Source organism: Lagenorhynchus albirostris, chromosome 3 (assembly GCF_949774975.1).
Source record: "Lagenorhynchus albirostris chromosome 3, mLagAlb1.1, whole genome shotgun sequence".
NCBI classification, from domain to species: Eukaryota; Metazoa; Chordata; class Mammalia; order Artiodactyla; family Delphinidae; genus Lagenorhynchus; species Lagenorhynchus albirostris.
The window spans coordinates 165,529,182-165,555,017 of record NC_083097.1 but is presented as its reverse complement, the minus strand read 5'-3'; the positions used below and the strand labels follow the sequence as shown (position 1 = coordinate 165,555,017).

Below are 25,836 nucleotides of genomic sequence, written 5' to 3'. Positions count from 1 at the left end.
GTCCGCAGGTGGTGGGAAGAGGGGAAGCTGGGCCCGAGGACCCCCGAGGCACCACCGGCTGGCCTCTGTCTCCTGGCCACCCTTCCTCTCTGCTCACTGTCCCCTGGTCTGGTTGCCCACCCCCTACTCCCAAAACAGGAAGGTCTGGTAGCTCCTGTCTCCCCACCGCCAATGCCAGGTTGGTCTGTCTCCTCTGATCTTTCCCCCCAGCCCCGCCTAAGAACTGGAGACTAGACTCCTGGGGAGGAAGGTGCCTGCCCCCTCCGCTGAGCAGCTATGGCTCTCCCTCAGTGCCCCGGGAGAGGAGGATGCTGGGAGGATCCCACCTGCACCCCACCCCATCCCCAGGATACCTTTCTGGAAACCAGTTAAAGTTTCTTCTCGGAATACACGGGCCACGCTCTCATCACCTCTGCTCAATTGAAAAGCTTGGTCCTCCTCTCCAGGCAGCCCTCCACCATCCGGAGCCCCCATTCACACCCTCTCCATGGCCCCAAGACCCGGATGCTAACGTGATGTCCTGCTCCTCTCCGGACATATTAGTTTCCCAGGCTGCCTTAACAAAGTGTCCCAAACTGGGTAGCTTAGAGCAACAGACGTTTATTGTCATACAGTTCTGGAGGCCGGCAGTACAGAATCGAGGTGTTGGCAGGGCTATACTCCTGTAGCGTGGAAGAGAGGGTCTTTCCTTGCCTCTCCCTGGGTTCTTGTGGCTGCCGGCAGTCCTTGGTGTCCCTTGGCTTGTAGCAGCAGGACTTCAGTCTCTGCCTCTGTTGTCACAGATGTCCCCCTTGTGTCCTTCACATGGCTGTCGTAAGACATGGACACCAGTCACGTTGCTTTAGGGATTCACCCTCCCGCAGCACGACCTCATCTTTACTAATTGCACCTGCAGAAACCCTATTTCCAAATAAGGGCACGTTCTAAGGTTCTGGGGGTTAGGACTTCAACACACTTTTCTGTTCTGTGGGCAGCCTTGCGCCCATAACAGCAGAAGACCTTGGTCATCCTCACTGAGTAAAATGAGAGGCGGCAGACCCTACAGAGCCTCACCACCAGGGGACAGGCTGAGAAGCTAGAGGTGGTCCCAGCTTCCTCAGGGTCTCCCAGCTCCCTCCTTTGCCCCTGCAATCCATCCTTCCTCCCAGGAGCTGCAAGGGTCCCCTCCTTCCCCTGCTCAGAACTCTCTCTTGGCCCCCACTGTCCTCAGGAGAAAACCCAAGCACCTTGGGATCATGGGAATGTTCTAAACTTGACTGGTTATGCCGGCCATCGTTTAAAAATCTACAAATAACAAATGCTAATGAGGGTGTGGAGAAAAGGGAACCCTCCTACACCATTGATGGGGATGTAAATTGGTGCAGCCACTATGGAAAACAGTGTGGAGTTTCCTCAAAAAACTAAAGATAGAACTACATTATGATCCAGCAATCCCACTCCTGGGCATATACCCAGACAAAACTATAATTTGAAAAGATACATGAAAAGATACACCCAGTGTTCATTGCAGCATTGTTTACAATAGTCAAGACATGGAAGCAATCTAAATATCCCTTGACAGAGAAATGGATAAAGAAGATGTGGTAAATATATACAGTGGAACATTACTCAGTCATGAAAAAGAATGAAATAATGCCGTTTGCAGCAACATGGATGGACCTAAAGATTACCATACTAAGTGAAGTAAGTCAGAAAGAGAAAGACAAATACCATATGATATCATTTATATGTGGAATCTAAAATATGACACAAATGAACTTATCTACAAAACAAAAACAGACTCACAGACATAGAGAACAGACTTGTGGTTGCCAAGGGGGGGAGAATGGGGGATGGATTGGGAGATTGGGATTAGCAGATGCAAACTATTATACATAGAATAGATAAACAACAAAGTCCTACTGTACAGCACAGGGAACTGTATTCAATATCCTGTGATAAACCATAATGGAAAAGAATACATACATAGGGACTCCCCTGGTAGTGCAGTGGTTAAGAATCTGCCTGCCAATGCAGGGGACACGGGTTTGAGCCCTGCTCCAGGAAGATCCCACATGCCATGGGGCAACTAAGCCCGTGAGCCACAGCTACTGAGCCTGCGCTCTAGAGCTTGTGAGCCACAACTACTGAGCCCATGAGCCACAACTAAAGAGCCCATGAGCCACAACTACTGAGCCCATGTGCCACAACTACTGAAGCCAGCACGCCCAGAGCCCTGCTCTGCAACAACAGGCCACCGCAATGAGAAGCCCGTGCACGGCAATGAAGAGTAGCCCCCACTCACCGCAACGAGAGAAAGCCTGCGTGCAGCAAGGAAGACCCAACGCAGCCATAAATAAAAAATTAATTAAATATATATATATATACACATATATGTATATTCTCAGAATCACTTTGCTGTACAGCAGAAATTAACATTGTATATCAACTATACGTCAATAAAGTAAATTTAAAAAAACAAAATTGACTGGTGATGGATACACAACTGTGAATATGCTAAAAGCCATTAAATTGTATGCTCTCAGTGATCAAATTGTATGGTATGTGAATTATATTGCAATAAAACTGTGAAAGAAAGAGAGAAAAGGAGAGGATGGGAGGGAGGGGGAGACAGAAAGAGAAGGTGAGCAAGAAAGAGAAAGAGAAAGAAATAAAGAAAAGGAAAAAGGAAAGAAAACCCCAAACTCCTACATAGAACAGCCATCCTGGTTTGCCCAGGACTGTCCCAGTTTTAGCACTGAAAGTCCTGGGTCCTGTGAACCCCTCAATCCAAGGCAAATCGGGTTAGTCCTACTACGTCCCATAGAGGTCTGGCCTCTGTAGACCCTCCAACCTCACCTCACTCCAGCCACTCCTCTGAGCTCATCCCTCCCTTCTCTCTGCATGGTTGCTCCCTGATGTCATTCAGGGTTAAGCCTAAAGGCCACACCCATAGGGTACCCCTCTGGCACCACCCTCAATAAAGCGCCCCCCACCGTGGCACTTGTTATCAGGTCACTGTTTATTTCCTTAAGGCATAACCGATTATTTTCTATCCCCTCCTCCTCCATTCAACTTTAAGTGCTGCCTGGCAGGCTTTCTGGTCTTATTCACTGTGGTCAGTCCCATGCCTGTCCCATGAAAGTGGCAGAGGACCTGGCACCTGGCCGACTCTTAAGAAACATGGTCAAGTAAAAGCATGGGTTCGGGACTGAACGAGCTTAGGACTCTGCATTCACACACGTGTGTCACACTTTAAATCCTCATTTAAAGGATGAGGTGCTGCTGGACTGGGCCCTTTGCATGACAAGGTGTCAGCCCTTTGTTGGTGCACAGCAGGGGCAGGCCCTGAAATTTCTAGTCCAGTGTGAATTGAGGGGTGTGTGTGTGTGTGTGTGTGTGTGTGTGTGTGTGTGTGTGTGTGTGTGTGTGTGTGTGAGAGAGACAGAGAGAGAGAGAGAGAGAGAGAGAGAGAGAGAGAGAGAGAGAGTATGCAAGCCGTTGAGCATGCCACTGAATCCACGTGCGTATCAGCAAGGCCATGACCAGCATACCTCCCGGGACAGACTCGTGTTTCAGATTGCAATAGGCCTACTCATCACGTGGCCTTGGACAAGGGTCCGGCCCAGCCCCTGTTTCATTGTCTATCCCTCATCTCCCATCAGGGTCTCTGGCAGGATCGACTGAGAACATGGCACGGGTCCCTAGCACACAGTAGGTATAGGCTTAGCTTCAACCATCCCTCCAGGCCTCCTCCCCAGTTTATCAAGTGTTGCCTAAGCCCGCTGCTGCTGCTAAACTCGGGTACGTTAGCTAAGTGGGGCACGGGTTTGTGGCCCCGCGGCTCCGGGTGGGCACACAGTATCTTTCAGACAAAGAGAAACTTCGGGCAGGGTGGAGCTGTGCCTGGGGAAGATGAAGAGGTTATTACTGCCTTGCGATCCCACTTTCTCGCTGCACACAAGCTAGGGAAGTGTGTCTGAGCTCACGTCTGTGAGTGCGTCGTCCGGCGACTTGGTGCGCGTCTGCGTGGACTCATTCGCGGGTCGTCTCCACACGGAACCCAGCAACCTCTCTGAAAACCGACGGCGGGGCGGGGCCAGGTGCGCAGGGGGCGGGAGCCAGGCCCCGCAGGGCGGAGTCCACGTGGATGACGTTCAGGGCCACGCCCCCACCTTGGGACAGACCCGGAAGCGGCGGCGCCCCTAGGGGAAGATGGCGCCCTCGGGGCTGAAGGCGGTGGTGGGGGAGAGTGAGTGCCGCCTCCTGGGGGCGGGGGGCCGGGTGCGCACGGACTCTGGGACCCAAGCGGCGGGGAGTTGGGGGCCTGGCTGGGCATCGAGCGCCTGACGCTCGAGGGGGCGGACGGGGACTTGGCCTCAGCTGGATGTCCCGTCGCTCCCTTGAGAGAGCGGAACAAAGTTGGGAGACAGAACTCCGGGGACCTAAAGGAATCAGACTAAGGGTGGCGTAGACAGGCGCTGGGCAGGGACTCCTGGGTCCCCTAGGGTGCCAGCGGGGGGAGGGCACACCTGGACATCCAGACTCCCGGATCTCAGCCGGGCGAAGTCCGGCGAGCTGGACTCTTGGGGCCCCTGGTGCGGACGGGGTCCGGGCCTGGGTGCGCTGGTCAGCGACCCCAGGTGGTGAGAGTGCTCAGGCGACGCGTCCGGACCCCTATCCAGGTCCATGGGTGGGGGACGCCTTCCTCCTTGCCCGGTCGCTACGAACCCCATGCAGCTAGAGGACCCAGGCATCCAGGCCCCGCAGGCTGGGTTCTTGGGGGAGGGGTGGAGGTCGCCCCCTCCCCCACCTCCGGTAGTTCCGGCCTCAGCGGCTCCTTCCGCCCTGGCCGTCATGATAACTGTGGACACGACACTCTTGCCGGGCGGGGCTGCCTATCCACTCCCTCCACTAGGCAGGGGCCAGTGTGGCTCAAACCCCCAAAACCCCAACTGAAGAAGGAGTCTCCTACATAGGAGTTAATGGGGAGATAGGAGAATCGCTGATTCCATTATACAGATGAGGAAACTGAGGCTGGATGTTGGGTAATGGGATGACCACAGCCAGGCATGCCTCAGACCAGGGATCCAGGGGTCCTGTGTTCTGGTCCAGGGGAAACTGATGGAGGTCGAATGAGAGTGTGGCTGAAATATACAGGCCAGGAGTACTTGAGTAGCAGATAGGGAGGCTGAGAGCCCAGCTCTGGAGGCAGGTAGACCTGTTATGTGAGTCTTGGCTTTCCAGTTACTCGTTTATCTAAAGCATAGTTATCCAGTGGCTGCTTATGCCTCAGGCAGTCGCCACTTAAGTGCTGAGGGTACTTTTGCAACTTACTTCTCTTCTCTGAACCTCAGTGGCCCTGTCTATAAATTGGGGGTGACTAGGAGCCACCTCACAGGACTGGGGGGAGGAATAAATGTGAGTTCAGATGGAGGTCCAGCCCGGGACCCAGAAGGTTTGGGGGCACGGTGGGACCAGAGGAGCTGGCATCCTGAGCCTGCCCCTCGCTTCCCCGCAGAAATTTTGAGCGGAGTCATTCGGAGCGTCAAGAAGGATGGGGAGTGGAAGGTAGGGGTGAGACAGAATGCCTTGTCCAAACCCATGTGGGGGGCCCTGAAATGTGGGACTCCCTCCAACTCCTTAAGGAGGTTGCTGGTCCACAGAGGTGGGGTCAGGTGGGCCAGTCTGGGATGCGGTGGGTTGGGGATGGGGTCCTGGGTCCTCGTGTTCAACCAGCTCTTGAAGCTATCAGGCCTGCCCACTGCCCCAGCCCCTCCTCAGGGACAGGTTCAGCCTCTCCCACCCTCTTGTCTGTCCGCCGGTCCATCTGTCCATCCATCTGGACAGGTGCTCATCATGGACCACCCGAGTATGCGCATCTTGTCGTCCTGCTGCAAGATGTCAGACATCCTGGCTGAGGGCATCACCAGTGAGTGGACACTCTCACCCCATGCTGCCCAGATGGGACCTGAGTGTGGGATCCCCTCAAATTCTCCAGAGCTCCCAAATATGCAGCTCACTGCACAGACAGCCCTGATTTGGGAGCCCATGGCTGTGCAGCCCCTGTATGTGGAACACCATGTAGGACTCTCAGTGCGTGACGTCCAGAATGGATAACTTTCTATGGGCGATCCCCAAGGGGTATGACTATGTGACCCCCGAATGTGCAGGACCCTTATCAGACCCTTACGCTCTTAGCTGTGTGACCCATGGGTGTGCACCTCCTGCTTTGGACCCTTAAGGAGTGCAGTCCCCCTGCTTCACTCCAGGATCTGACCCTCCTTCCCAAGTGTCCAGCTCCCTGAGTCAGAGACTCCCCATGTGCCCTGGCCCCACTGCCATCATGTGCCCCTTCCTCTGTTCCTACTAGTTGTGGAGGACATCAACAAACGGCGAGAACCCATCCCCAGTCTGGAGGCCATTTATCTGCTGAGCCCCACGGAGAAGGTGCCTATGTGAGCGGGTGTGTGCGCGCATGTCTGCAGTGTATGGGGGACAGGCAGCTGGCTGGAGGCTGGGGCAGGGTATGGTCAGTCTAGGGGCCAGGCCTGGAGAGTGATCCGCATTCCTCAGTCGGTGCAGGCCCTGATCGCAGACTTCCAGGGGACCCCGACCTTCACCTACAAAGCGGCACACATCTTCTTCACCGACAGTGAGTGAGGAGAGCCAGTGGGGTGGGGGTCAGGGCGAGGGGGTGTGTGGGCTTCCCTGGCCTGATGCCCCCTCTTGCCCATCCCAGCCTGCCCCGAGCCCCTGTTCTGTGAGCTGGGCCGCTCCCGGCTGGCGAAGGTGGTGAAGACGCTGAAAGAGATCCACCTTGCCTTCCTCCCGTACGAGGCTCAGGTACAGCCCAGCCTAGTCCTGGGAAGGGGTGGGGGTCTGTCACCAAACGTCCCAGGTTCCCTCAGAAACAGGCACCGAGACAAGTAAAGGGGACACTGAATCAGAAAGCAAAGGAGCCAACACCGGGCGGAATGAGCTCCTAGCGCTGTGGCACCCGGAGTACTGTCCCACTGGGTAACGGCAGGGGGCAGCATAGAGCTCACCTCAGCGTCGTCCCAAGTTGGAGGGGACTGAGGTATTTCTCCACCTCCTTCTCTAGACAGGAGTTGGGGGCTGCCCCAGGCCTGCCTCCTAGGTGGCAGAGCAGGCTCCAGAGACCAGAGGAAGCCCCAGGGAGTGGCAGATGGCGGCTGCTGGAGTTGGGCAAGGCTACACCTCCAGCGGCGGCTCTGTGCCCTCCCAGGTGTTCTCCTTGGATGCCCCGCACAGCACCTACAATCTCTACTGCCCCTTCCGTGCCAGCGAGCGGGCACGGCAGCTCGAAGCGTTGGCCCAGCAGATCGCCACCCTGTGCGCCACACTGCAAGAGTACCCGGCCATCCGCTACCATAAGTGGGAACCCCACCTGGATGCCACCCTCTGACCTTGACCCCATCCTGTTTCCAACCCCAGCCCCAGTCCTCACCCTGGTCCCTAACCCCATCCCCGACCCCCAGTCTGGGCCTGGCCCTCCCCAAGCCCACGCCCTGAGCCCCCCCCACATCTGCCCACCCCACCCCCAGGGGCCCAGAGGACACGGCCCAGCTGGCCCACGCCGTCCTAGCCAAGCTGAACGCCTTCAAGGCAGACACTCCCAGTCTGGGCGAGGTGAGGGGGCTTTCTGGGGAGGTGGGGGGAGGGCCCAGCCAGGGTCAGGGTCAATGTCCTCATCCCTGCCCACCCTCTCCACCCCAGGGCCCTGAGAAAAGTCGCTCACAGCTCCTCATCATGGACCGGGCGGCCGACCCCGTGTCCCCACTGTTGCACGAGCTCACCTTCCAGGCCATGGCCTATGACCTGCTGGACATCGAGCAGGACACGTACAGGTGGGTGGACCCCGGGACTCGCCATCTGCCATCACTGCGGACCTGGGTCCTCAGCCAGTGCGCCCGACGCTCATGTCTCCTGCTCCCCCAGGTATGAGACCACGGGGCTCAGCGAGGCCCGGGAGAAGGCCGTGCTGCTGGACGAGGACGATGACCTGTGGGTGGACCTGCGGCACATGCACATCGCAGATGTGTCCAAGTACGGGCACGTGGTGGGCGCCGGGGGTAATGGCCCTTCCGCACGCGGTCCCCACCCCCTCCCACCCCTCTGTGGACCGGGTACATGGCCTCCCGCTGTGGGTGAGCGCCCCTCCACGAGCCACACCCCTCCGCTGGCCTCCCCGGTGCGTCCCCAGTGTGGGCTCGCACGTGGCCTGTGTCTCCTGGCTCCCATCCCCTGGCCGTGCAATGCCCCCCAACTCTGCCTTCAAACTACGGTCTTGGCACCCGTCCCCATCCTGCCCCCTGCCCACTCTCACTGCCAGGAAGGTCACGGAGCTCCTGAAGACATTCTGTGAGAGCAAGAGGCTGACCACAGACAAGGTAGGGTGTGGGCCTGTGTCAGGGTGGGCAGCTTGGGAGGAACGCCCCTCCCCCCCAAAGATGGGGGCGGGGCCTCAGTCTGGATCCCTAGCCTGCAGCAGGGGCCTCCGGTAGGCAGGGCCTGGCTCACGCTCCTTCCTGTTCCCAGGCCAACATCAAAGACCTGTCCCACATCCTGAAAAAGATGCCACAGTACCAGAAGGAGCTGAACAAGGTGAGTGGGGGCGGGGAACCTGCCCCCTCCAACTGCCACCCCGTCTCCACCCTGGCTCACCTCTGTTACCCCAATTCCCACCTCTGCCCCTCAGTATTCTACGCACCTGCATTTAGCTGATGACTGCATGAAGCACTTCAAGGGCTCTGTGGAGAAGCTGTGCAGTGTGGAGCAGGTGGGGTGAGCCCAGGGCAGGGGTGGGGTCTGTGGAGGGGAGCCTGGGCGTGGGGGGCGGGGTCTGTGGAGGAGGCGGGGTCTGTGGGGAGGCAGAGCCTGTGAGGGAGGCGGGGCCTGTGAAGGGGCGTTTTCTGGGGTAGAGTATGGCTTGTGGGGGTGCCAGGCCCGTGGAAAGGTAGGACCAGGGTAAGGGGCGGGGCCTATGGAGAGGTGTGGGCTGTGTGAGGGGTGGGGCCCGTGGGGAAGAGGCTGGGGCTGCGAGGGGTGGAGCCTATGGAGAGGACGGGCGTGTGCGAGGGGTGGGGCCTCTCTGCGAACACGTGTAGAACCTTCAGAGACCTGGTGGTCGATGAAATGAAGCCCAAAGGTCTTGCCGAGCCCCCTGGGATGGTCCTGCCCCGCCCCGTCCCCCCACATAGTGGCTGACCCCCATACCCCACAGGACTTAGCCATGGGCTCTGACGCAGAGGGCGAGAAGATCAAGGACGCCATGAAGCTGATCGTGCCGGTGCTTCTGGACGCCGCAGTGCCAGCCTACGACAAGATCCGGGTTCTGTTGCTCTACATTCTTCTACGGAATGGTGGGTGGGGGGCAAGGGGGGGCCTTGGTATACCGCCACTCACCGCGGTCTCCAGTGATCCTGGGACTCTCTAAACCCCACAGTTGCCCTGCCCTCGGGATGCCCCCAAACCCCACAGATACCCCTGTGGACCCTGGGCCTCCTTCCATTGGCCTCCGTTGGCATGGAGAGCCTGCAAATCTATGACGTCTCCAAATTTGGTCCCCTCAACTGATTCCAGAGGGTCCCCCAGTCTACTACCCCCTCTGGGATTCGCATCCAGAATTCTAACATCAGGAACGCCCCCGCGCCAGCCTGGTGGCTCCCCTGGTCCCGAGGGTCTCTGAACTGTAGGCTGCTCCTGTCATGGTTCTGCCACCTCCTCACCCCACCGCAAGCCCCTCAACCCAGAAGTGTACATGGCCACCGCTGCCCCCCCACCCTCCCCTCCCCCGCAACCCCGTGAGCATCCCATCCACGTCAGCCCGCCCATCGGCCTCCTCCAGGTGTGAGCGAGGAGAACCTGGCCAAGCTGATCCAGCACGCCAACGTGCAGACACACAGCAGCCTCATCCAGAACCTGGAGCAGCTGGGCGGCACTGTCACCAACCCCGGGGTATGCTGGGGCAGAGACGGGGGGGAGGCGGATATGGGGGCAGCCTCATCCAGAACCTGGAGCAGCTGGGCGGCACTGTCACCAACCCCGGGGTATGCTGGGGCAGAGACTCGGGGGGAGGCGGATATGGGAGTGGGGCCGCCTGGGGAGCGGGCACTGAGTCAGAGGGCAGTGACTGGGGGTGGAGGGCACGTCACCAGGGCAGGGGTACGCAGGGCATGATGTGGTTCTTGGAGGACAGGAGGCTTGAGTGGGGTCTGGGGACCGGGGGGCACCAGGGCTGTCCCCAGCCTCGGCGGTCATAGGGGAAACAGGGCGGGCAAGGCATAGTCAGAGCCCCAGTCCATGTGGTCCGAGTCCTGGGGGCGGATAGCCAGGTCACCAGCATGGGGCACACAGTTGACCCTGGGCTCCCAGAGGTCTGAGGGCCACCGACCTGGGCGGGACACACATGGCAGCTTCCTGTGCTCCGATCTCCACACATTCCGCTTCCCCTGACCCTGCCTCCGCCTCTGGCCACGCGCATCTCTCATGTTCTCCCCTTGCCGGCTGGTCCTCCGTCTCTCTCCCAGGCGCCCGTCTGTCGCCCTGTCCGCCACTTCTCAGTTCCCTTGCTTCTGTGTCCTCCCACATCTGTCTCCATCTTTCTCTCTTAGTCCTGATCTTTCTGTTTGTCGCATCTTTGTCTCACTGCCTCTGTATTTCTTCCTTCCTCTCTCTCATTTTCCCTTCCTCACTCTCTCTGCATCTGTCTCTCTCTCTGTCTCCCTCCCTCCTTCTATCTTTCTCTCTGGTTCTCTGTCCCCTTTCTCCATCTTTGTCTGCAACCTTCCCAAGTCCGACAAGCCCCCAGCCCCATTTATGACCCGCCTCCTTCTCCCTGATTCCCCCACTGACCCCGGCCCGCCCCGCCTGTAGGGCTGTGGGACCACAAGCCGGCTGGAGCGGAGGGAGCGCTCAGAGCCCACCTATCAGCTGTCCCGCTGGACCCCGATCATCAAGGATGTGATGGAGGTACCTCTGCTGGGGGGTTGGGGCCTGACCCCCCCCTCCGCCCCTATCCAGGCAACGCTCAGCCCTCTTCCTGATCACCGTCCTAAGCCCCCAGGCTTAAGGGGAAATCCTTCATTATGGGCATCCCTGTGGCATCCGATTTGCGCTGTCATGGGGCAATCCCAAGCCCACACTGGAGGAAGTGGGGTGTCAGAGAGGTCCCTCATAGGGGAGCTTCATTTCCTCTCCACCTGCTGGTCCCCTCCTCTGTCCCCCTCTATTCGCTCCTGCCCCCCAGAAAGCCCCCTGGGTCCCCCTTTGTCCTCCCCATGCCAGTCCCTGCCCGTTCTGGGAACCAAAAGTAGCAGCAACACAAAGGACCAGGCCAGGGACCTGGCTTCCTGGCCTCCTGCCGTCTGTGTGGAGCCCGGGCACCTCCGCCTGCTTGGAGACCGGTGACCTCGGCCCCCGTGTCCCCATGGACTCTGCATGCTGAGACTCCTGGGTACCTGAGGGGCAGGGAGCTCAGAATCCTGGGTTCCCAAGGGTCTGTGGGCCCACACTTCTGGGTCCCTGCGGAGCTGAGGAGGAGCAGGGTCCTTAAGAAGTTAGGGGCCCAGAGTCCTGGGTCGCCAAGGGGCTGGAGACACAGATGGTGGCCCCCATCTGCCAGGATCTTGGCCCATGAACACACCCTACGGAGGGGGCTCCAGGCCGTGCACCCCGTCGCCCGGGCCCCTCTCTTCAGCCTCCTCCTCTGGCCCCAGGATGCTGTGGAGGACCGGCTGGACCGGAAGCTGTGGCCCTTCGTGTCTGACCCTGCACCCACGCCCAGCTCCCAGGCTGCTGTCAGGTGAGGCCCAGGGATGCCCCCGCCCCAGCTGTGCCCAGGCCTGTGGGAGGTGAGGCTTGGGTATGGGGGTGGTGGTCTGCTGTTGAGACTGACCTTTCCCTGTCTCCCCCGACAGCGCCCGCTTCGGCCACTGGCACAAGAACAAGGCGGGCGTGGAGGCCCGGGCAGGGCCCCGGCTTATCGTCTACATCGTGGGCGGTGTGGCCATGTCAGAGATGCGGGCCGCCTATGAGGTGACCAGGGCCACTGATGGCAAGTGGGAGGTGCTTATCGGTGAGTGGCCAGGACTGGGGCCCCTGGGCTGGGGTGGGGCCGGGAGCCTGCCCCTGTGTGTGGGTCCCTGGGGGACTGACAGCTGCGTGCCTTCTGGGTGCCCAAAGCCTAGAGCCTCCACAGGGCCTGGGTGAGAGGATACCGGATACCTGAGGGGCTAGGGCTTGGCTTCCCAGGGAAGGGGTCACCTAGGAGTGGACCCCTCTCTCTCCGAGGGGTGAGCCTTCTGAGGCCTTAGGGTCAGGGCCTGGTTTCCCGAGCACCCCACCTGGGGGTGTCAGGGGCCGAGGCCACTCCCCCAACCCCATCCTCCTGCCCAGGCTCCTCACACATCCTCACACCGACCCGCTTCCTGGATGACCTCAAGACGCTGGACCAGAAGCTGGAGGACATTTCCCTGCCCTGACCCTCCCGCCCCCGCCTGACCTGCCCCCTGCCCTTTTCGGAGAAATAAACTCCCATGTTTCTGCCAGCTGGCACCCACCTCACTTTCTTTCCATGGGGGCTAGACGAGGACTGCCACCCTTGGGTCCCATTCCCTGACCTGTGCCTCAGGCCCCACCCCATCCTGTTGTCCTTCCAGAGGGCATCCCAAGCTCTAATTTGAATATTGGCTCCAAGATCTACGAGCTGCTAGGTTTTGGCCAACTTCTTGGGTCCCCTTCCAAAAACATGGGGGCCAATGACGCCAGTGGCTTTGCAGAGGAGGTGAAATGGCGCCGAAAGCTGACGGCACCGGAAAATGACAGCAGCTGCTCCTCTACTGGTACTAGGGTTATCTCGGCTGCTCCGATGGGACCATCAGTAGTAGTGTTAACAAGCAGAACAGGCCCTGTATCCCAGCACCCCCAGCCCTTCAGGAACTGTCTCAGTGGGGCCTGGGGCCACACGAGGCCAGGGGTCTTCTCAGGCTCCTAGGATCAGAATCTGCATTTGTGTGAGGAACACAGCAAACGATGCCCATTTCCCACCCCAGAGAGTTAGAACTCTCCCTGCTTATCCTCCTCCCCGCCCCCACTTTCTCCAGGCTGTTCACAGGGGCTCCTAACTGCAGGACTTATCAGACCCTTCACTGGGTGTGTTAGTTTGCTAAGGCTGCCATAACAAAGTGCCACATTCCGGGTGACCTACACAACAGAGATTATTCTCTCACAGTTCTGGAAACCGGGAGTCCAAGATCAAGGTGTCGGCGGGGTTGATTTCTTCTAAACCCTCTCTCCTTGGCTTATAGATGGCCATCTTCTCCCTGTGTCCTCACATGCTCTTCGCTCTGTGTGTGTCTGTGTCCTAATCTCCTCTTCTTCTTCTTTTAAATTTATTTATTTTAATTTATTTTATTTTTGGCTGTATTGGGTCTTCATTGCTGCACGCGTGCTTTCTCTAGTTGCAGGGGGCTACCCGTCGTTGAGGTGCACGGGCTTCTCATTGCGGTGGCTTCTCTTGTTGTGGAGCACGGGCTCTAGGCGTGCAGGCTTCAGTAGTTGTGGCACGTGGGCTTCAGTAGTTGTGGCGCCCGGGCTTCAGTAGTTGTGGCTCACAGGCTCTAGAGCGCAGGCTCAGTAGTTGTGGTGCACGGGCTTAGTTGCTCCGTGGCATGTGGGATCTTCCCGGACCAGGGCTCAAACCCATGTCCCCTGCATTGGCAGGCGGATTCTTAACCACTGTGCCACCAGGGAAGCCCCTAATCTCCTCTTCTTATAAGGATACCAGTCATATTGGCTTAAAGTCTACACTAATGACCTCGTTTTGACTTAATTATCTTTTAAAAATCTTGTCTCCAAATACAGTCACATTCTGAGGCATGGGGGTTAGGATTTCAGCATATGAATTTTCTGGGGACACAGTTCAGCCCATAACACTCAGCTAAAGTGAGATGTGAATCTCACAGCCTGAATAAGATAGATGAAGGCCCTTCTCTCTGGGGCACAGACACACAGCCAGGCTGGCAATCTGTGGCACATGTGGCTGTGGGAGCCCCAAGAACATGGTAATCCACTCAGGGGCAGCCTGGGAAGGCTTCCTGGAGGAGGTGGCACTTAAGAGAATGAAAGTGAAGAGGAGTCTGGGAAGGGAGGGGAGGGCACAGTGGAGGCAAAGGCAAGAGAGCAGAATGGAGCCAGAGGGAAAGGTCTTGAGGGACGACAAGGTCTGAGAGCCACCTGAGGCCTGAGTGAGGATTTGGCCCCTGCTGGGATGATGGGAAACTACAGAAAGGATCTGAGCAGGGTCAGGTGGGGGCCCCAAGTCTAATGTTGGCGATGGGGCTCAGCTGGGATGAGTGCCTTGGGAGGGGGCCCTGGTGGGCGGGTAAATTGGGTATAGTGCCCCCCAGTGGAGCGCTACCCATTTCCATCCTGTCATCTCTGGAGTTGTGGCCCCCTCCAAGACTGGGACCAGGGGGGCATGGGTGGACACAGGACACTTGAGGCCCTCCTTCCCTGCCCACGGAAGACTTGGCCCTGATTTTGAGGTCACCTATCCTTTTGAGAATTCAGAGAAGTCTAAAGACACTCTTCCCAGAAAAATTGCACGGACAGTTTTGCAGGTAGGGCCTTGGAGAAGCAAAAACCCCTCCGATTCAGCAATTCTACTAAGATTTATGCGAAACGCGTAATAGGGCAGAAAGATGGACGTGCAAGGCTGTCGAGTAGATGAGGTGCAGGGGAGAAAGTGAGTCATCTCAGACCACTGAGACGGCTGGCCCTGGATGCCCCGCCCCCCGCCACGGCTTTGGCAGAGAAGCCTTTCTACTGGGAGACGGAGTGGGAGGGAGATGGATTTAAAAGTTTAACTTTTAGGGACTTCTCTGGTGGCGCAGTGGTTAAGAATCGGCCTGTCAATGCAGGGGAGACGGGTTCGATCCGTGGTGGGGGAAGATCCCACATGCCATGGAGCAATTAAGCCCGCGAGCCACAAATGCTGAGCCTGTGCTCTAGAGGCCGCGAGCCACAACTACTGAGCCCACACGCCTAGAGCCGGTGCTCCGCAACAAGAGAAGCCGCCGCAATGAGAAGCCCGCGCACCGCAACGAAGAGTAGCTGCCACGCCCCCACGCGCAGCAAGGAAGACCCAACGCAGCCCCAAATCAATTAATTAGTTAATTTTTTTTTTAAAGTTTAACTTTTAAACTCTCCTCCTTGGAAAGCCGCGGTTTTCTTCCGGGACCCGCCTAGGTAGGTAAGCGCTCCGAGCGCCAGGGGGCGCTGTGGCTCAATTTGCTGGCTGCTTTGATCTTTAGCGTCTGTAACCCGAGCTTGGGTGACCCTATTAGAGACGGCGGGGGTGGGGGAGGGGGAGTAGGTCATGAGTTACTCAATAGTTCTCAGCGCCAGCGAAACTCTGTTGCTTAAATCGCCTCGGCCTCTGGCCCTTATTTGTACGTAGACGATGTTGTAAAGGCTCCCACCTCAGGGCATTTTGATTCTACAAATATTCATGGACCACTCCCATCCCCGCCCCCGAAAATGGGCCACAGCAGCCGGTAGTGTCAGGCCCTGACCACGCCCCAGGCACCCTGCCAAGCCCTCCACATGCATTACACAGAATTCTCAAAACCCTCGTGTGAGGGTAAAATCCACCCTCTCTCTGCGTCCTGTGAGACCTCACGTCAGGAGCTCCATGATGTCATGTCCCTACGATTGGTCGGTGGGTTGGGGGCGGGCGGGAGGTGTCCCTGGTTTCCAACAATTCTCCACATAAAGGTTTTAGCAGCCATGGATTCCTTCCGATCTCTCCCTTTTTTTTTTAAATTTAATTTTATTATTTTTTTCCCCGACGCTGCGAGGCTTGTGGCATCTTAGTCCCCCAACGAGGGATCGAACCCAGGTCACCGCAGTGAAAGCGCGGATTCCTAACCACTGGACTGCCAGGGAATTCCCCAATTTTTTTTTTCTGTACTTTAAAATTTTATCTATTTATTTATTGCCAATATCTCTTGAAGATTATTTTCAAACTTGTCATTCCTCCCACTGGAATCAGCTGGGATCCTTCTTGAAAGGACTCTCAGCTACTACTGAAGTTGGTTCGTATGGAAAGTTACAACCTAGCGCGTTTTGTTACATGTTATTGTGGGTGTGGATTAGGTCGCTGAATCCCCGGGAGGCAGCTGGACACGTGAGCTCATCGGGGAGGCCTGGGGTGGGAACAGACTCCAGAGTCACCGGTGGTCATGGTATAAGCTTAGAGGCAACATCCAAGAACCACCGACTGCCACAATAATAATATATTAATATATACCATGATAATATAGTATTAATATAATAATACATCATTATTATTTAATACTGTAAGATGGTCTGGCCCCGGCTGGGCGGTAGTTCTCAGGATGTGCCAAGAAGGAGGACTCCACAAAGTGAGAAAAAAGGATTCCTCAGGTCAGCATCAGGGCTTCAGAAGGTCAGGAGGGCACCCCTGGGGTGGTGAGCACTGATGCTCTTGGTTGTGGGGACGTGGGGACACATCATAGCAGGGAGGCTTCTCAGCCCATGCTGTGCAGGGCAGGGGGCTCTGCTAGAGCAATATCTCATCCAAGTTAACAGGAGGGAAAAGTTTGTGGTCTTGAATTTGCTCTACTTAAAAATAAAAGTGAGCGGGGGAGATAAATTAGGAGTTTGGATTTCTGTTTTTTTGTTTTTTCTTTTGCTGCACTGTGCAGATCTTAGTTCCGCTACCAGGGATGGAACCCCGGGCCCACGGCAATGAAAGTGCTGAGTCCTAATCACTGAACCACCAGGGAATTCCCAGGAGTTTGGAATTAACATAGACACACGACTATATATAAAATAGGTAAAAAACAAGGACCTGCTGTCTAGCACAGGGAACTATACTCAGTATCTTGTAATAACCTGTAATGGAAAAGAATCTGAAAAAGAATATATATATGTGTGTGTATAACTGAATCACTTGGCTGTACACTTGAAACTAACACAGCATTGTAAATCAACTCTACTTCAGTTTTTTTTAAAAAAATAAAAAAATAAAAGTTAAAATACTTTACGGTACATTTAGACAATGGAAACTGACCCTGCATTAAAAAGAATTCACCCAAGAGAAAGGAAAATATACATCCACACAAAGACGTGTCCAGGAACGTTCATGGCATTATTCATAATAGCCAAAAGGTGGAAACAATCCAAATGTCCATCAGCTGGTGAATGGAAATCAATGTGGTACATCCAGGCGATGGAACGCAGCTCAGTCAAGGACCAAAATACATGTTATGACATTAATGAACCTCAAAACACTATGCTAAGTAAATAAGCTTGATGCAAAAGACCACATAGTGTACGATTCCATTTATATGAAATGTCCAGAATAAGCAAATTCACAGACAGAAAGTGGTTGCCTAGGGGTGGGGGTGGGAATAGAGAGTGACTGCAAAGGAGCACAAGATTCCTTTTAGGGGTGATAGAAACTTTCCAGAATTGGACTGTGGTAATGGCTGTGCAACCCTGTGAAACTTATTACAGATCACTGAGTTGTACAATTGAAATGGAGGAATGTGTTATGTAAATTATACTTCAATAAAGCTGCTTTAAAAAAGAACGAAAAAGTGAGGATCCCAGACATGGTGGAGCTGCCGGCTGGGCGGAGAGGGGTGGAGGTGGGATGGTGAAACCCCCAGGACCCTAGCAAAGCAAGAATTGCCTGAGGCCTCTGGGGGAGGGGCTGAGTGGCCCCGGGGAACCCAGCAGATGTCAAGGAAGCAAGGCAAGCTTCCCCTTTTTTTTTTTTTTTTCTGTAAAGTTGCTCAAAATCTGAAAACACAAGTTAACCAACAGCTACTGCCAAAAATATTGCGAAAAGACTCCTGGAGGTGAGGAAATAGCCCTGAAAGTGGGAAAGTTCTGTTCCTGTTGGGCTGAGATGGGGTCCCCAGGGCTGAGGTATTAAGGGGACAGGACAGGAAGAGGAAGTTCTGGCTGGTGGCCCCTCCACATTGAGTGACCACCCAGAGCCTTGATCCCTGTTTGTGGCTGGGGAAATTCTGGGAAAATATTGATCCCCCTCCCGAAAAAAAGCTACGTTTGAAGCATCCACTACATACCGTGCCTCATTCTGTAACGTCTACATAGATTTACATAAAGTATTTGCTGGATGAAATAAGTCAGATGGAGACAGACAAATACTTAAATGTGGAATCTGGTTTTCCCCCAGCTTCGTTGACATAAGCTTAAGGTATACAACGTAGTGATTTAATACATGTATACTGATCAAAGAAATGTTCACATATTGAGATATAGGGAAAGTCATTCTGGCTTATACATGAGTTAACTTGAATTTTATGCTAACAGCCTGTTTGTGGCCTATGCTAACAGCCTGTTTTATGCTAACAGCCTGTTTGTCGCCTATGAAAACTACATTGTGCATCTGCTTTAATTATTAAAAATTTTATTATATAAAAAAGGGCACATTGACCAGAAATAAAGAATGTCCATGTTCAAAATAAAGATTAAATGCCTCCCTTCCTGGGATGCCAGGGCTGGTCCTCCTTTGATGATAAGACTCCCTTCCCAGGTGCCGAGGTCATACCGACTCGCTGTGTACATGACGATCTGTTTTTTTTTTTTGAAACCTTGAAGGAGTGTCTCCCTGACTTGTTTGATGTTCTTTGTTCTGACAAGATATAAAACTGCACTGAAAACCATGCATCTCTGGGGAAGTTCCTCAGAGTTATCAGAGAGGCCGTCTTCCAGGCTCTAGTCCTCAGTTTGGCTCAAATAAAACTCTTTCCTGGGACTTCCCTAGTAGTCCAGTGGTTAAGACTCGGCGCTTTCACTGCTGGGGGCGCAGGATCAATCCCTGGTCCAGGAAGTAAGATCCTACAAGCCAAGAGCTGCGGCCAAATAAATAAATAAGGACTCCGGCCTCCAACAAATCTGGATCTGAAATCTCCCCTTCGGGAGTGACTCAGCCTCACCCAACATCAGTTTTCCCATCTGTGAAATGGGGCACAAGGTGGAGGCTGTCAGGAAGCTGTGGTCAGACTCTCCCTCCCGTCTCCACACCATTCCCCTTTTCTTTAAATTTTTTTTAAACATCCTTATTGGAGTATAATTGCTTTACAATGGTGTGTTAGTTTCTGCTTTATAGCAAAGTGAATCAGCTATACATATACATATATCCCCATATCTCCTCCCTCTTGCATGTCCCTCGCACCCTCCCTATCCCACCCCTCTAGGTGGTCACAAAGCACCGAGCTGATCTCCCTGTGCTATGTGGCTCCTTCCCACCAGCTATCCAGTTTACATTTGGTAGTGTATATATGTCCATGCCACTCTCTCATTTCGTCCCAGCTTACCCTTCCCACTCCCCGTGTCCTCAAGTCCATTCTCTACGTCTGCATCTTTATTCCTGTCCTGCCCCTAGGTTCTTGAGAACTTTTTTTTTTTTTTAGATTCCATATATATGTGTTAGCATACGGTACTTGTTTTTCTGTTTCTGACTTACTTCACTCTGTATGACAAACTCTAGGTCCATCCACCTCACTACAAATAACTCAATTTCATTTCTTTTTATGGCTGAGTAATATTCCATTGTATACATGTGCCACATCTTCTTTATCCATTCATCTGTTGATGGGTACTTAGGTTGCTTCCATGTCCTGGCTACTGTAAATAGAGCTGCAGTGAACATTGTGGTACATGACTCTTTTTGAATTATGGTTTTCTCATGGTATATGCCCAGTAGTGGGATTGCTGGGTCGTATGGTAGTTCTATTTTTAGTTTTTTAAGGAACCTCCATACTGTTCTCCATAGTGGCTGTACCAATTTACATTCCCACCAACAGTTTTTTTAATTTTTTAAATTTTATTATGTTTTTTATTATTGAAGTACAGTTGATTTACAATGTCATGTTAGCTTCAGGTGTACAACACAGTGATACAGTGTTGAGATATATATATATGATATTTATTGTTTGTACTTTTGGATGATGGCCATTCTGACCAGTGTGAATATATACCTCATTGTGGCTTTGATTAGCATTTCTCTAATAATTATCAAGGCTTTTACTTTTATTTTCTTTCATCCTTGTGGGACAGGAAGCAGGTGTCAATGATTCTCTTCTGATTGGCAGAGGTACCTGTCATTGCGACAGGCCAAGTTATGTAGCAAGGCAACCAGTCAGAAGCGTAGGTTGCCTCTGGAAGTCAGTTTCACAACAAGTGGCAACAGTTTCCAGTCCTCTGAGTGATACAGGCCTCTTTGTTCAAAATTACTTCAAGGACAGATGTATATTAACAGAGGTGAGAACAAACTGGTAACACTTACAATATTCACAAGATCTGCAGCGCACAGGAAAACCAGTTGTATGGGTAGAAAAATCTCCTTCTCTGTTACTTCAGGACAGTTTTCCTTCAATCTCTGGGAAACTTCCTTTTTTTTTCCAATTATAGTTTAAATTATAAGTATTTGGTGGCAGTGGTTACACAACTGTATGCATTTGTCAAAACTCAGAACTCAGTAAAAAGGGCGAATTTTGCCGTATGTAAATTACACCTGATTTTTTAAAAAAAGCAATACTTGGGAAAAACAAAACATTCATGCAGTATGCAGGTATATAGACTTGTCAAAATGTATGCAACTGAACACTTAAGATAGATGCATTTTATTATATGGAAATTATACCTCAATAAGATTGATTTTTAAAAATTGTAGTTATGTGATTGCCCTATTGTACTTTTTAAAGACCTGGTTCTAGAATTGTATTAAGTAGTATTAGATGTAAAAGGTCACTAGAGCTCAGTTTTGCTGGTAGAAATCAGGGAGGATAAAGGGATTTTTTTTAAAGAGAATTAAGGGGCTATCGATGACAATAATCAATAAACAATCAATAATAGCAATAGAAAGAGTTTTATTTTAGCCAAACTGAGGACTATAGCCCAGAAGACAGCTTCTCAGAGGAAAACTCTGAGAAACTGCTTGGGAGAAGCAGGGTTTTCAGCACAGTTTTATATCTTGTAAGAACAGAGAACATCAAAGAAGTCAGGGAGACACTCCTTCAAGGTTTCATAAAAACAGATCAGCATGTACACAGTGAGTCGGTGGGACCTTGGCGCCTGGGAAGGGAGTCTTATCATCAAAGGAGGACCAGCCCTGGCATCCCAGGAAGAGGGGCTTTAATCTTTATTTTGAACACGGACATTCTTTACTTCTGGTCAATGTGCCCTTTTCTTTAATAATTAAAGCAGATGCACAATGTAGTTTTCATAGGCCACAAGCAGGCTGTTTTACCTAGCACAAAATTCACATTAACTCATGTATAAGCCAGAATGACTTCCCCAGACCTCAGTATGTGAACATTTCTTTATCAGGGCATATATAACTCTTTCCTGCTACTGAACTAAGGGTTTTCAAACTGAGTCCCTGGGGAGCCCCAGGGGGTTCCACACATTCTCTCTGCTTTTCACCCTGCCTGTAGTTAGAGCTGCCCACTTCTTTTGCATCCTTCAAAAGTTATTTTTTTTAATTTTTTAAACATATTTATTGGAGTATAATTGCTTTACAATGTTGTGTTAGTTTCTGCTGTATAACAAAGTGAATCAGCTATATGCATACGTATATCCCCATATCCCCTCCCTCTTGCGTCTCCCTCCCACCCTCCTTATCCCACCCCTCTAGGTGGTCGCAAAGCACTGAGCTGATCTCCCTGTGCTATGCAGCTGCTTCCCACTAGCTAGCTATTTTACAGTTGGTAGTGAATATATATGTCAATGTTACTCTCTCACTTCGCCCCAGCTTACTCTTCCCCCTCTCCGTGTCCTCAAGTCCATCTCTACGCCTGTGTCTTTATCCTGTCCTGCCCCTAGGTTCATAGCAGCATCCTTCACAATAGCCAAAAGGTGGGAACAACCCAACTGTCCATCAACAGATGATACACGAAATGCGGTATGGACATAAAATTGAATATTAGCCTTAAAAAGGAATGAGGTTCTGATCCATGCTACAACATGGATGAACCTTAAAATGTTATGCTCGGTGAAATAAGGCAGGCACAAAAGGATAAATATTGTATGATTCCACTTATTTGCTATATGAATAGGCAAATTCATAGAAATAGAAACTAGATGAGAGATTACCAGGGGCTTCAAGAGGAAGTGGGACTTAGTGTTTAATAGGTAAGGTTTCAGTTTAGGATGGTAAAAAGAAAGTTCTGGAAATGGACAGGGCTGATGATTACACAACACTGTATGGCTGAAATCAAGCCATACTCCCTCTAAAGACTAGGGAAAAGTTGGTTCTTTGCTTCTTCCAGCTTCTGGTGGCTTCTGGCATTCCTTGGCTTGTGGCCACAGCATTCCAGTGTCTGCCTCGGTGGTCACACTGCCTTAAGGCTGCTGAACTTACACTTGAAAATGGTTAAAATGGTACATTTTATGTTACGGGTGTTTTATCACAATTTTTTAAAAATCCATCCATACTGGAAACAAAACAAACCCAAACAATGTGAAAACCATTCTTAGCTCATGAGTCATACAAAAAGAGATGGTAGGCGGGACTTCCCTGGTGGTCCAGTGGTTAAGACTCCGTGCTTCCATTGCAGGGGGATGGGTGTTCGATCCCTGGTTGGGGAACTAAGATCCCGCATGATGCTCAGTGTGGCCAAAAAAAAAAAAAAAAGATGGTGGGCTAGATCTGGCCCATGGGCCATAGTTTGCACACGTCAATTGCCGATTATTCTATCGAAGGAATAAACCATGATTTTATCTATCTCTTCTATGGTGATAGCTTTTTGGGAATGAACATGGCATGCACTTCTCAAACAAGGACATTATTTTGGTCACGTTTGTGTGCCCCCTCCCCTCCGTGCAAGCTCCTGTATCTCTCCCTGCCCCGTCGACTATGGTTCCTGGAATTATCCCCCAGGTTCTACCCTCTGGACCAGTCCCAGCCTGGATGTGGGAAGGGAAGGCTCTTGAAGGAGAGGCTGTGGCACCACTAGGTCCCTGGACTCTACCCTGGGGGCTTCCTCTTAGCCCCGGATGTGGGAAGGGAGTCCCAGGATGCCAGGGGTCTTAGCCAAGACAGGAAGCCCCACACTCGGAGGCCTTAAAGAGAGAGCTGAGGCAGAGGCACGTCATTCGTGTCCAAAATTGGGCCTGCTGAGTCCACGGAGAGGGTAAGTGACAGTTGCTCCCGCCTTTAGGGGCAAAGCTGGGCCTCCAGCCCCGTCCCCCGTGGGGACCCAGGGTTCCCGATCCCACACATTCTGTGGGCCTGACCCTTCCCAGGTTGGAGAGGGGCTGATGCAGCTGGGGTCTCTCGGTTCCCTCTTGCAGCACCTACAGGATGAAGGCTCTCTCCCTCCTCCTCCTCCCAGTCCTGGGGCTGCTGGTGTGTGGCAAGTTGACGTGTCCCATGGATAAAGCCATCAGTGAGAAGATCCAGGAACTCACCAGCTCCCTAAGTGAGCACCCTCGCATCCAACCTCGGCAGGGGCCTCAGGGGCCCCTCTGATTCCTGACATGGAGCGAACGTCAAGCCAACCCCAACTCCAACCCCAACCAAATCTCAACCCCAAACCCAACCCAACCCAATTTCCCCCCAGCTCCACCTTTAGCAATAGCTCCAAACCCTCCTCCCTCCAAAACACCCACCTCAAAGCAGAATCTTGAGAGGTGATGAGCTCCCGACCCCCTGGGCCTTCCCCAGGGGCGGTTTCCTTGAGCCCCCTGCTCATCTCCAAACCACCAGGGCCTGGGCAGCATGAGATTGGGGGAGGAGCAGCTCGGTTTCACAGTTACCTCGGTCACTCCTTCCCTAGATCCTGCGGCAATAAGGAACATTGGCCTGGACTGCCGGAGTGTCACCTCCAGGGGGCACCTGGTCACTTGCCCCGCAGGTGAGTACAGAACCCGTGGTCCAGGCTCTCAGTTCTGTTCTCAGTACCCCATAACCCCCTCCCCTAGGTCCAGCCTCTATTTCTCTAGGACCACAGAGTCTCAGCCTCTACTTCTGTAATGTCCTAGTCTGCACTCCCAGCCTTGTCCCTTCCCCCAACTCCCGGACCCCATTTCCTCAGGACACTGGTGTCCAGGCCCCCGGCCTCCCCGCCGCCCACGCTGCCAGCCCCCTGGAACCCCAGGCCCGCAGCCTCTGGCTCAGAGTCCAAGCTCTCTCCTCCTCGCTCCGCCTCGCAGGTTTCGCCGTCACCAGCTGCACCTGTGGCTCTGCCTGTGGCTCGTGGGACGTGCGCGCCGAGACCACGTGCCACTGTCAGTGCGCCGGCATGGACTGGACCGGAGCTCGCTGCTGTCGCCTGCGGGCCGAATAGCCTAAGGTTGCGCTTGGGGGGCGGTGGCTCGGGCCTGGGTGCGTGGCCAGGCCTCGGAGGGGCGGGTTCCTGTCTCAGAGGGGCGGGGCTGGAAATAAACCTCCAAGGAGATGATGGAGAAAGCCCGGGACATGTGCTGTTGTCTTCTGTGGGGTGTGGGTGACTGAGCCGGCATCTTCAAAAAGAGCAAGGCGCCAGAGGGAGGGGGGTGGGAGACAGCCGTGACTTTCTTTCGCCCCATTCCCCCCTCCTCCCTTGTCTGCCACTTCCACTTCTGAAAATGGGGCCTTAACTTCCTGTAATGACAACCACACCCAAGGCTCATGACCTAAGGGAGTGTAACCTTTATTTATTTATTTTTGGCCACACCGGGTGGGCATGTGGGATCTTAGTTCCCTGACCAGGGATCGAACCCGCGCCCCCTGCATTGGAAGCGTGGAGTCTTAACCACTGGACCAGTAGGGAGGTCCCGAGAGTGTTACCTTTGAGGCCACCTTGACGGTCACCCTAAGGTCTCGGGCCTCCTGGGAAGTTGCTGGGCCATTCTCCCCCACTGATCACAATGAAGCCTCATCGGGATCTGGGTCTGGACAGGACAGGAACCCCCCCACCCCCTACCCCACATACACTCCAGGGCCTCAAGCCACCAGCAGCCCCAGCGTCAGGGTGCATCCCTGAATCCACTGCTGAGTCCAGAGTCCTGAGCACCATCCCTCACTCCCCACCTGCATCAAGGGACATTCGTACCCCTCATGAACACTCAAATATGAAAACACAGGGCAGGGGACTTGTTTGCTCTTTGGTGTATCCTGGCGCTTAGAAGAGAGCATGGCACATAGTAGGTGCTCAGGAAAATGTCTTGAATAAATAACACACACACAGGTCAATACACCACCTAGGTACACACACTACACGTATGTACACAGTTACACATAGCCATGTGCACACACAGTGCACAACCCAGTTACCACTGTCACACAAAGACACCATGCCCACAGACACACACATGCCCACTGTGGAGAGCGACCTAGGGACACATAGACACATGTATGCCTTGGACAGACACTCGTACTTCCAACATCAAGTCCCCACTCCAGCTTGGATGACGTTGGTCTCAGTCTGGAGTCAAAGCCCTAGAAGGCAAGTCCTCAGCATTGCTGCGGGCACAAATCCAGGTGATTCAAGATCCGGTTTCCTGAGAATCTTAACCCAGGAGTCTCAGAATCCAGCCCCTGAGAGATGCAGACAGAGACTTCAGAACACTTAGCACCCAGTCTTTTTTTTAATTATTCTTTTTTAAATTTATTTATTTATTTATTTATTTATTTATTTATGGCTGTGTTGGGCGCGGGCTTTCTCTAGTTGTGGCGAGCGGGGGCTACTATTCGTTGCGGTGCGTGGGCTTCTCACTGTCCTCGTACTTCTCTTGTTATGGAGCACGGGCTCTAGGTGCACAGGCTTCAGTAGTTGTGGCATGTGGGCT

The 25,836-nt window shown here is 53.5% G+C and overlaps 2 protein-coding genes and 1 long non-coding RNA gene across 9 annotated transcripts; 2 read left to right on the top strand and 1 right to left on the bottom strand.

The window, feature by feature from the left end:
- Nucleotides 1-611: 611 nt before the first annotated feature.
- Nucleotides 612-4,678, bottom strand: LOC132517691 (uncharacterized). Its single transcript, XR_009539798.1, has 3 exons — nucleotides 4,512-4,678; nucleotides 3,969-4,209; nucleotides 612-808 (listed from the first exon to the last, which is right to left on the bottom strand). It is a non-coding gene; the product is annotated as an uncharacterized LOC132517691 (long non-coding RNA).
- STXBP2 (syntaxin binding protein 2) lies at nucleotides 4,170-12,551 on the top strand. 4 transcript variants are annotated; one of them, XM_060145353.1, is made up of 19 exons: nucleotides 4,170-4,231; nucleotides 5,501-5,550; nucleotides 5,830-5,911; nucleotides 6,353-6,429; nucleotides 6,556-6,634; nucleotides 6,722-6,825; nucleotides 7,229-7,377; nucleotides 7,548-7,632; nucleotides 7,720-7,850; nucleotides 7,942-8,049; nucleotides 8,336-8,393; nucleotides 8,542-8,607; nucleotides 8,702-8,782; nucleotides 9,227-9,365; nucleotides 9,851-9,960; nucleotides 10,879-10,974; nucleotides 11,721-11,806; nucleotides 11,922-12,079; nucleotides 12,400-12,551. In XM_060145353.1, exons 1-19 carry the CDS (start codon nucleotides 4,195-4,197, stop codon nucleotides 12,483-12,485), a joined length of 1,782 nt encoding a protein of 593 aa, XP_060001336.1. In that variant the 5' UTR covers nucleotides 4,170-4,194; the 3' UTR covers nucleotides 12,486-12,551. The 4 variants fall into 4 exon arrangements, with proteins under 4 accessions (XP_060001336.1, XP_060001338.1, XP_060001337.1 ...); XM_060145355.1 differs by lacking the exon at nucleotides 4,170-4,231 and adding an exon at nucleotides 5,377-5,400; XM_060145354.1 differs by lacking the exon at nucleotides 4,170-4,231 and having other exon boundaries at nucleotides 5,753-5,911.
- A 2,293-nt stretch (nucleotides 12,552-14,844) lies between these two features.
- Nucleotides 14,845-24,407, top strand: RETN (resistin). Of its 4 annotated transcripts, none has more exons than XM_060146705.1 (4): nucleotides 14,845-15,252; nucleotides 23,359-23,486; nucleotides 23,844-23,921; nucleotides 24,220-24,407. In XM_060146705.1, the coding sequence occupies exons 2-4, from the start codon at nucleotides 23,369-23,371 to the stop codon at nucleotides 24,351-24,353; spliced, it is 330 nt and encodes a 109-aa protein (XP_060002688.1). In that variant the 5' UTR covers nucleotides 14,845-15,252; nucleotides 23,359-23,368; the 3' UTR covers nucleotides 24,354-24,407. The 4 variants fall into 4 exon arrangements, with proteins under 4 accessions (XP_060002688.1, XP_060002690.1, XP_060002687.1 ...); XM_060146707.1 differs by having other exon boundaries at nucleotides 14,845-15,256; XM_060146704.1 differs by lacking the exon at nucleotides 14,845-15,252 and adding an exon at nucleotides 16,397-16,474.
- The last annotated feature ends 1,429 nt before the right edge of the window (nucleotides 24,408-25,836 follow it).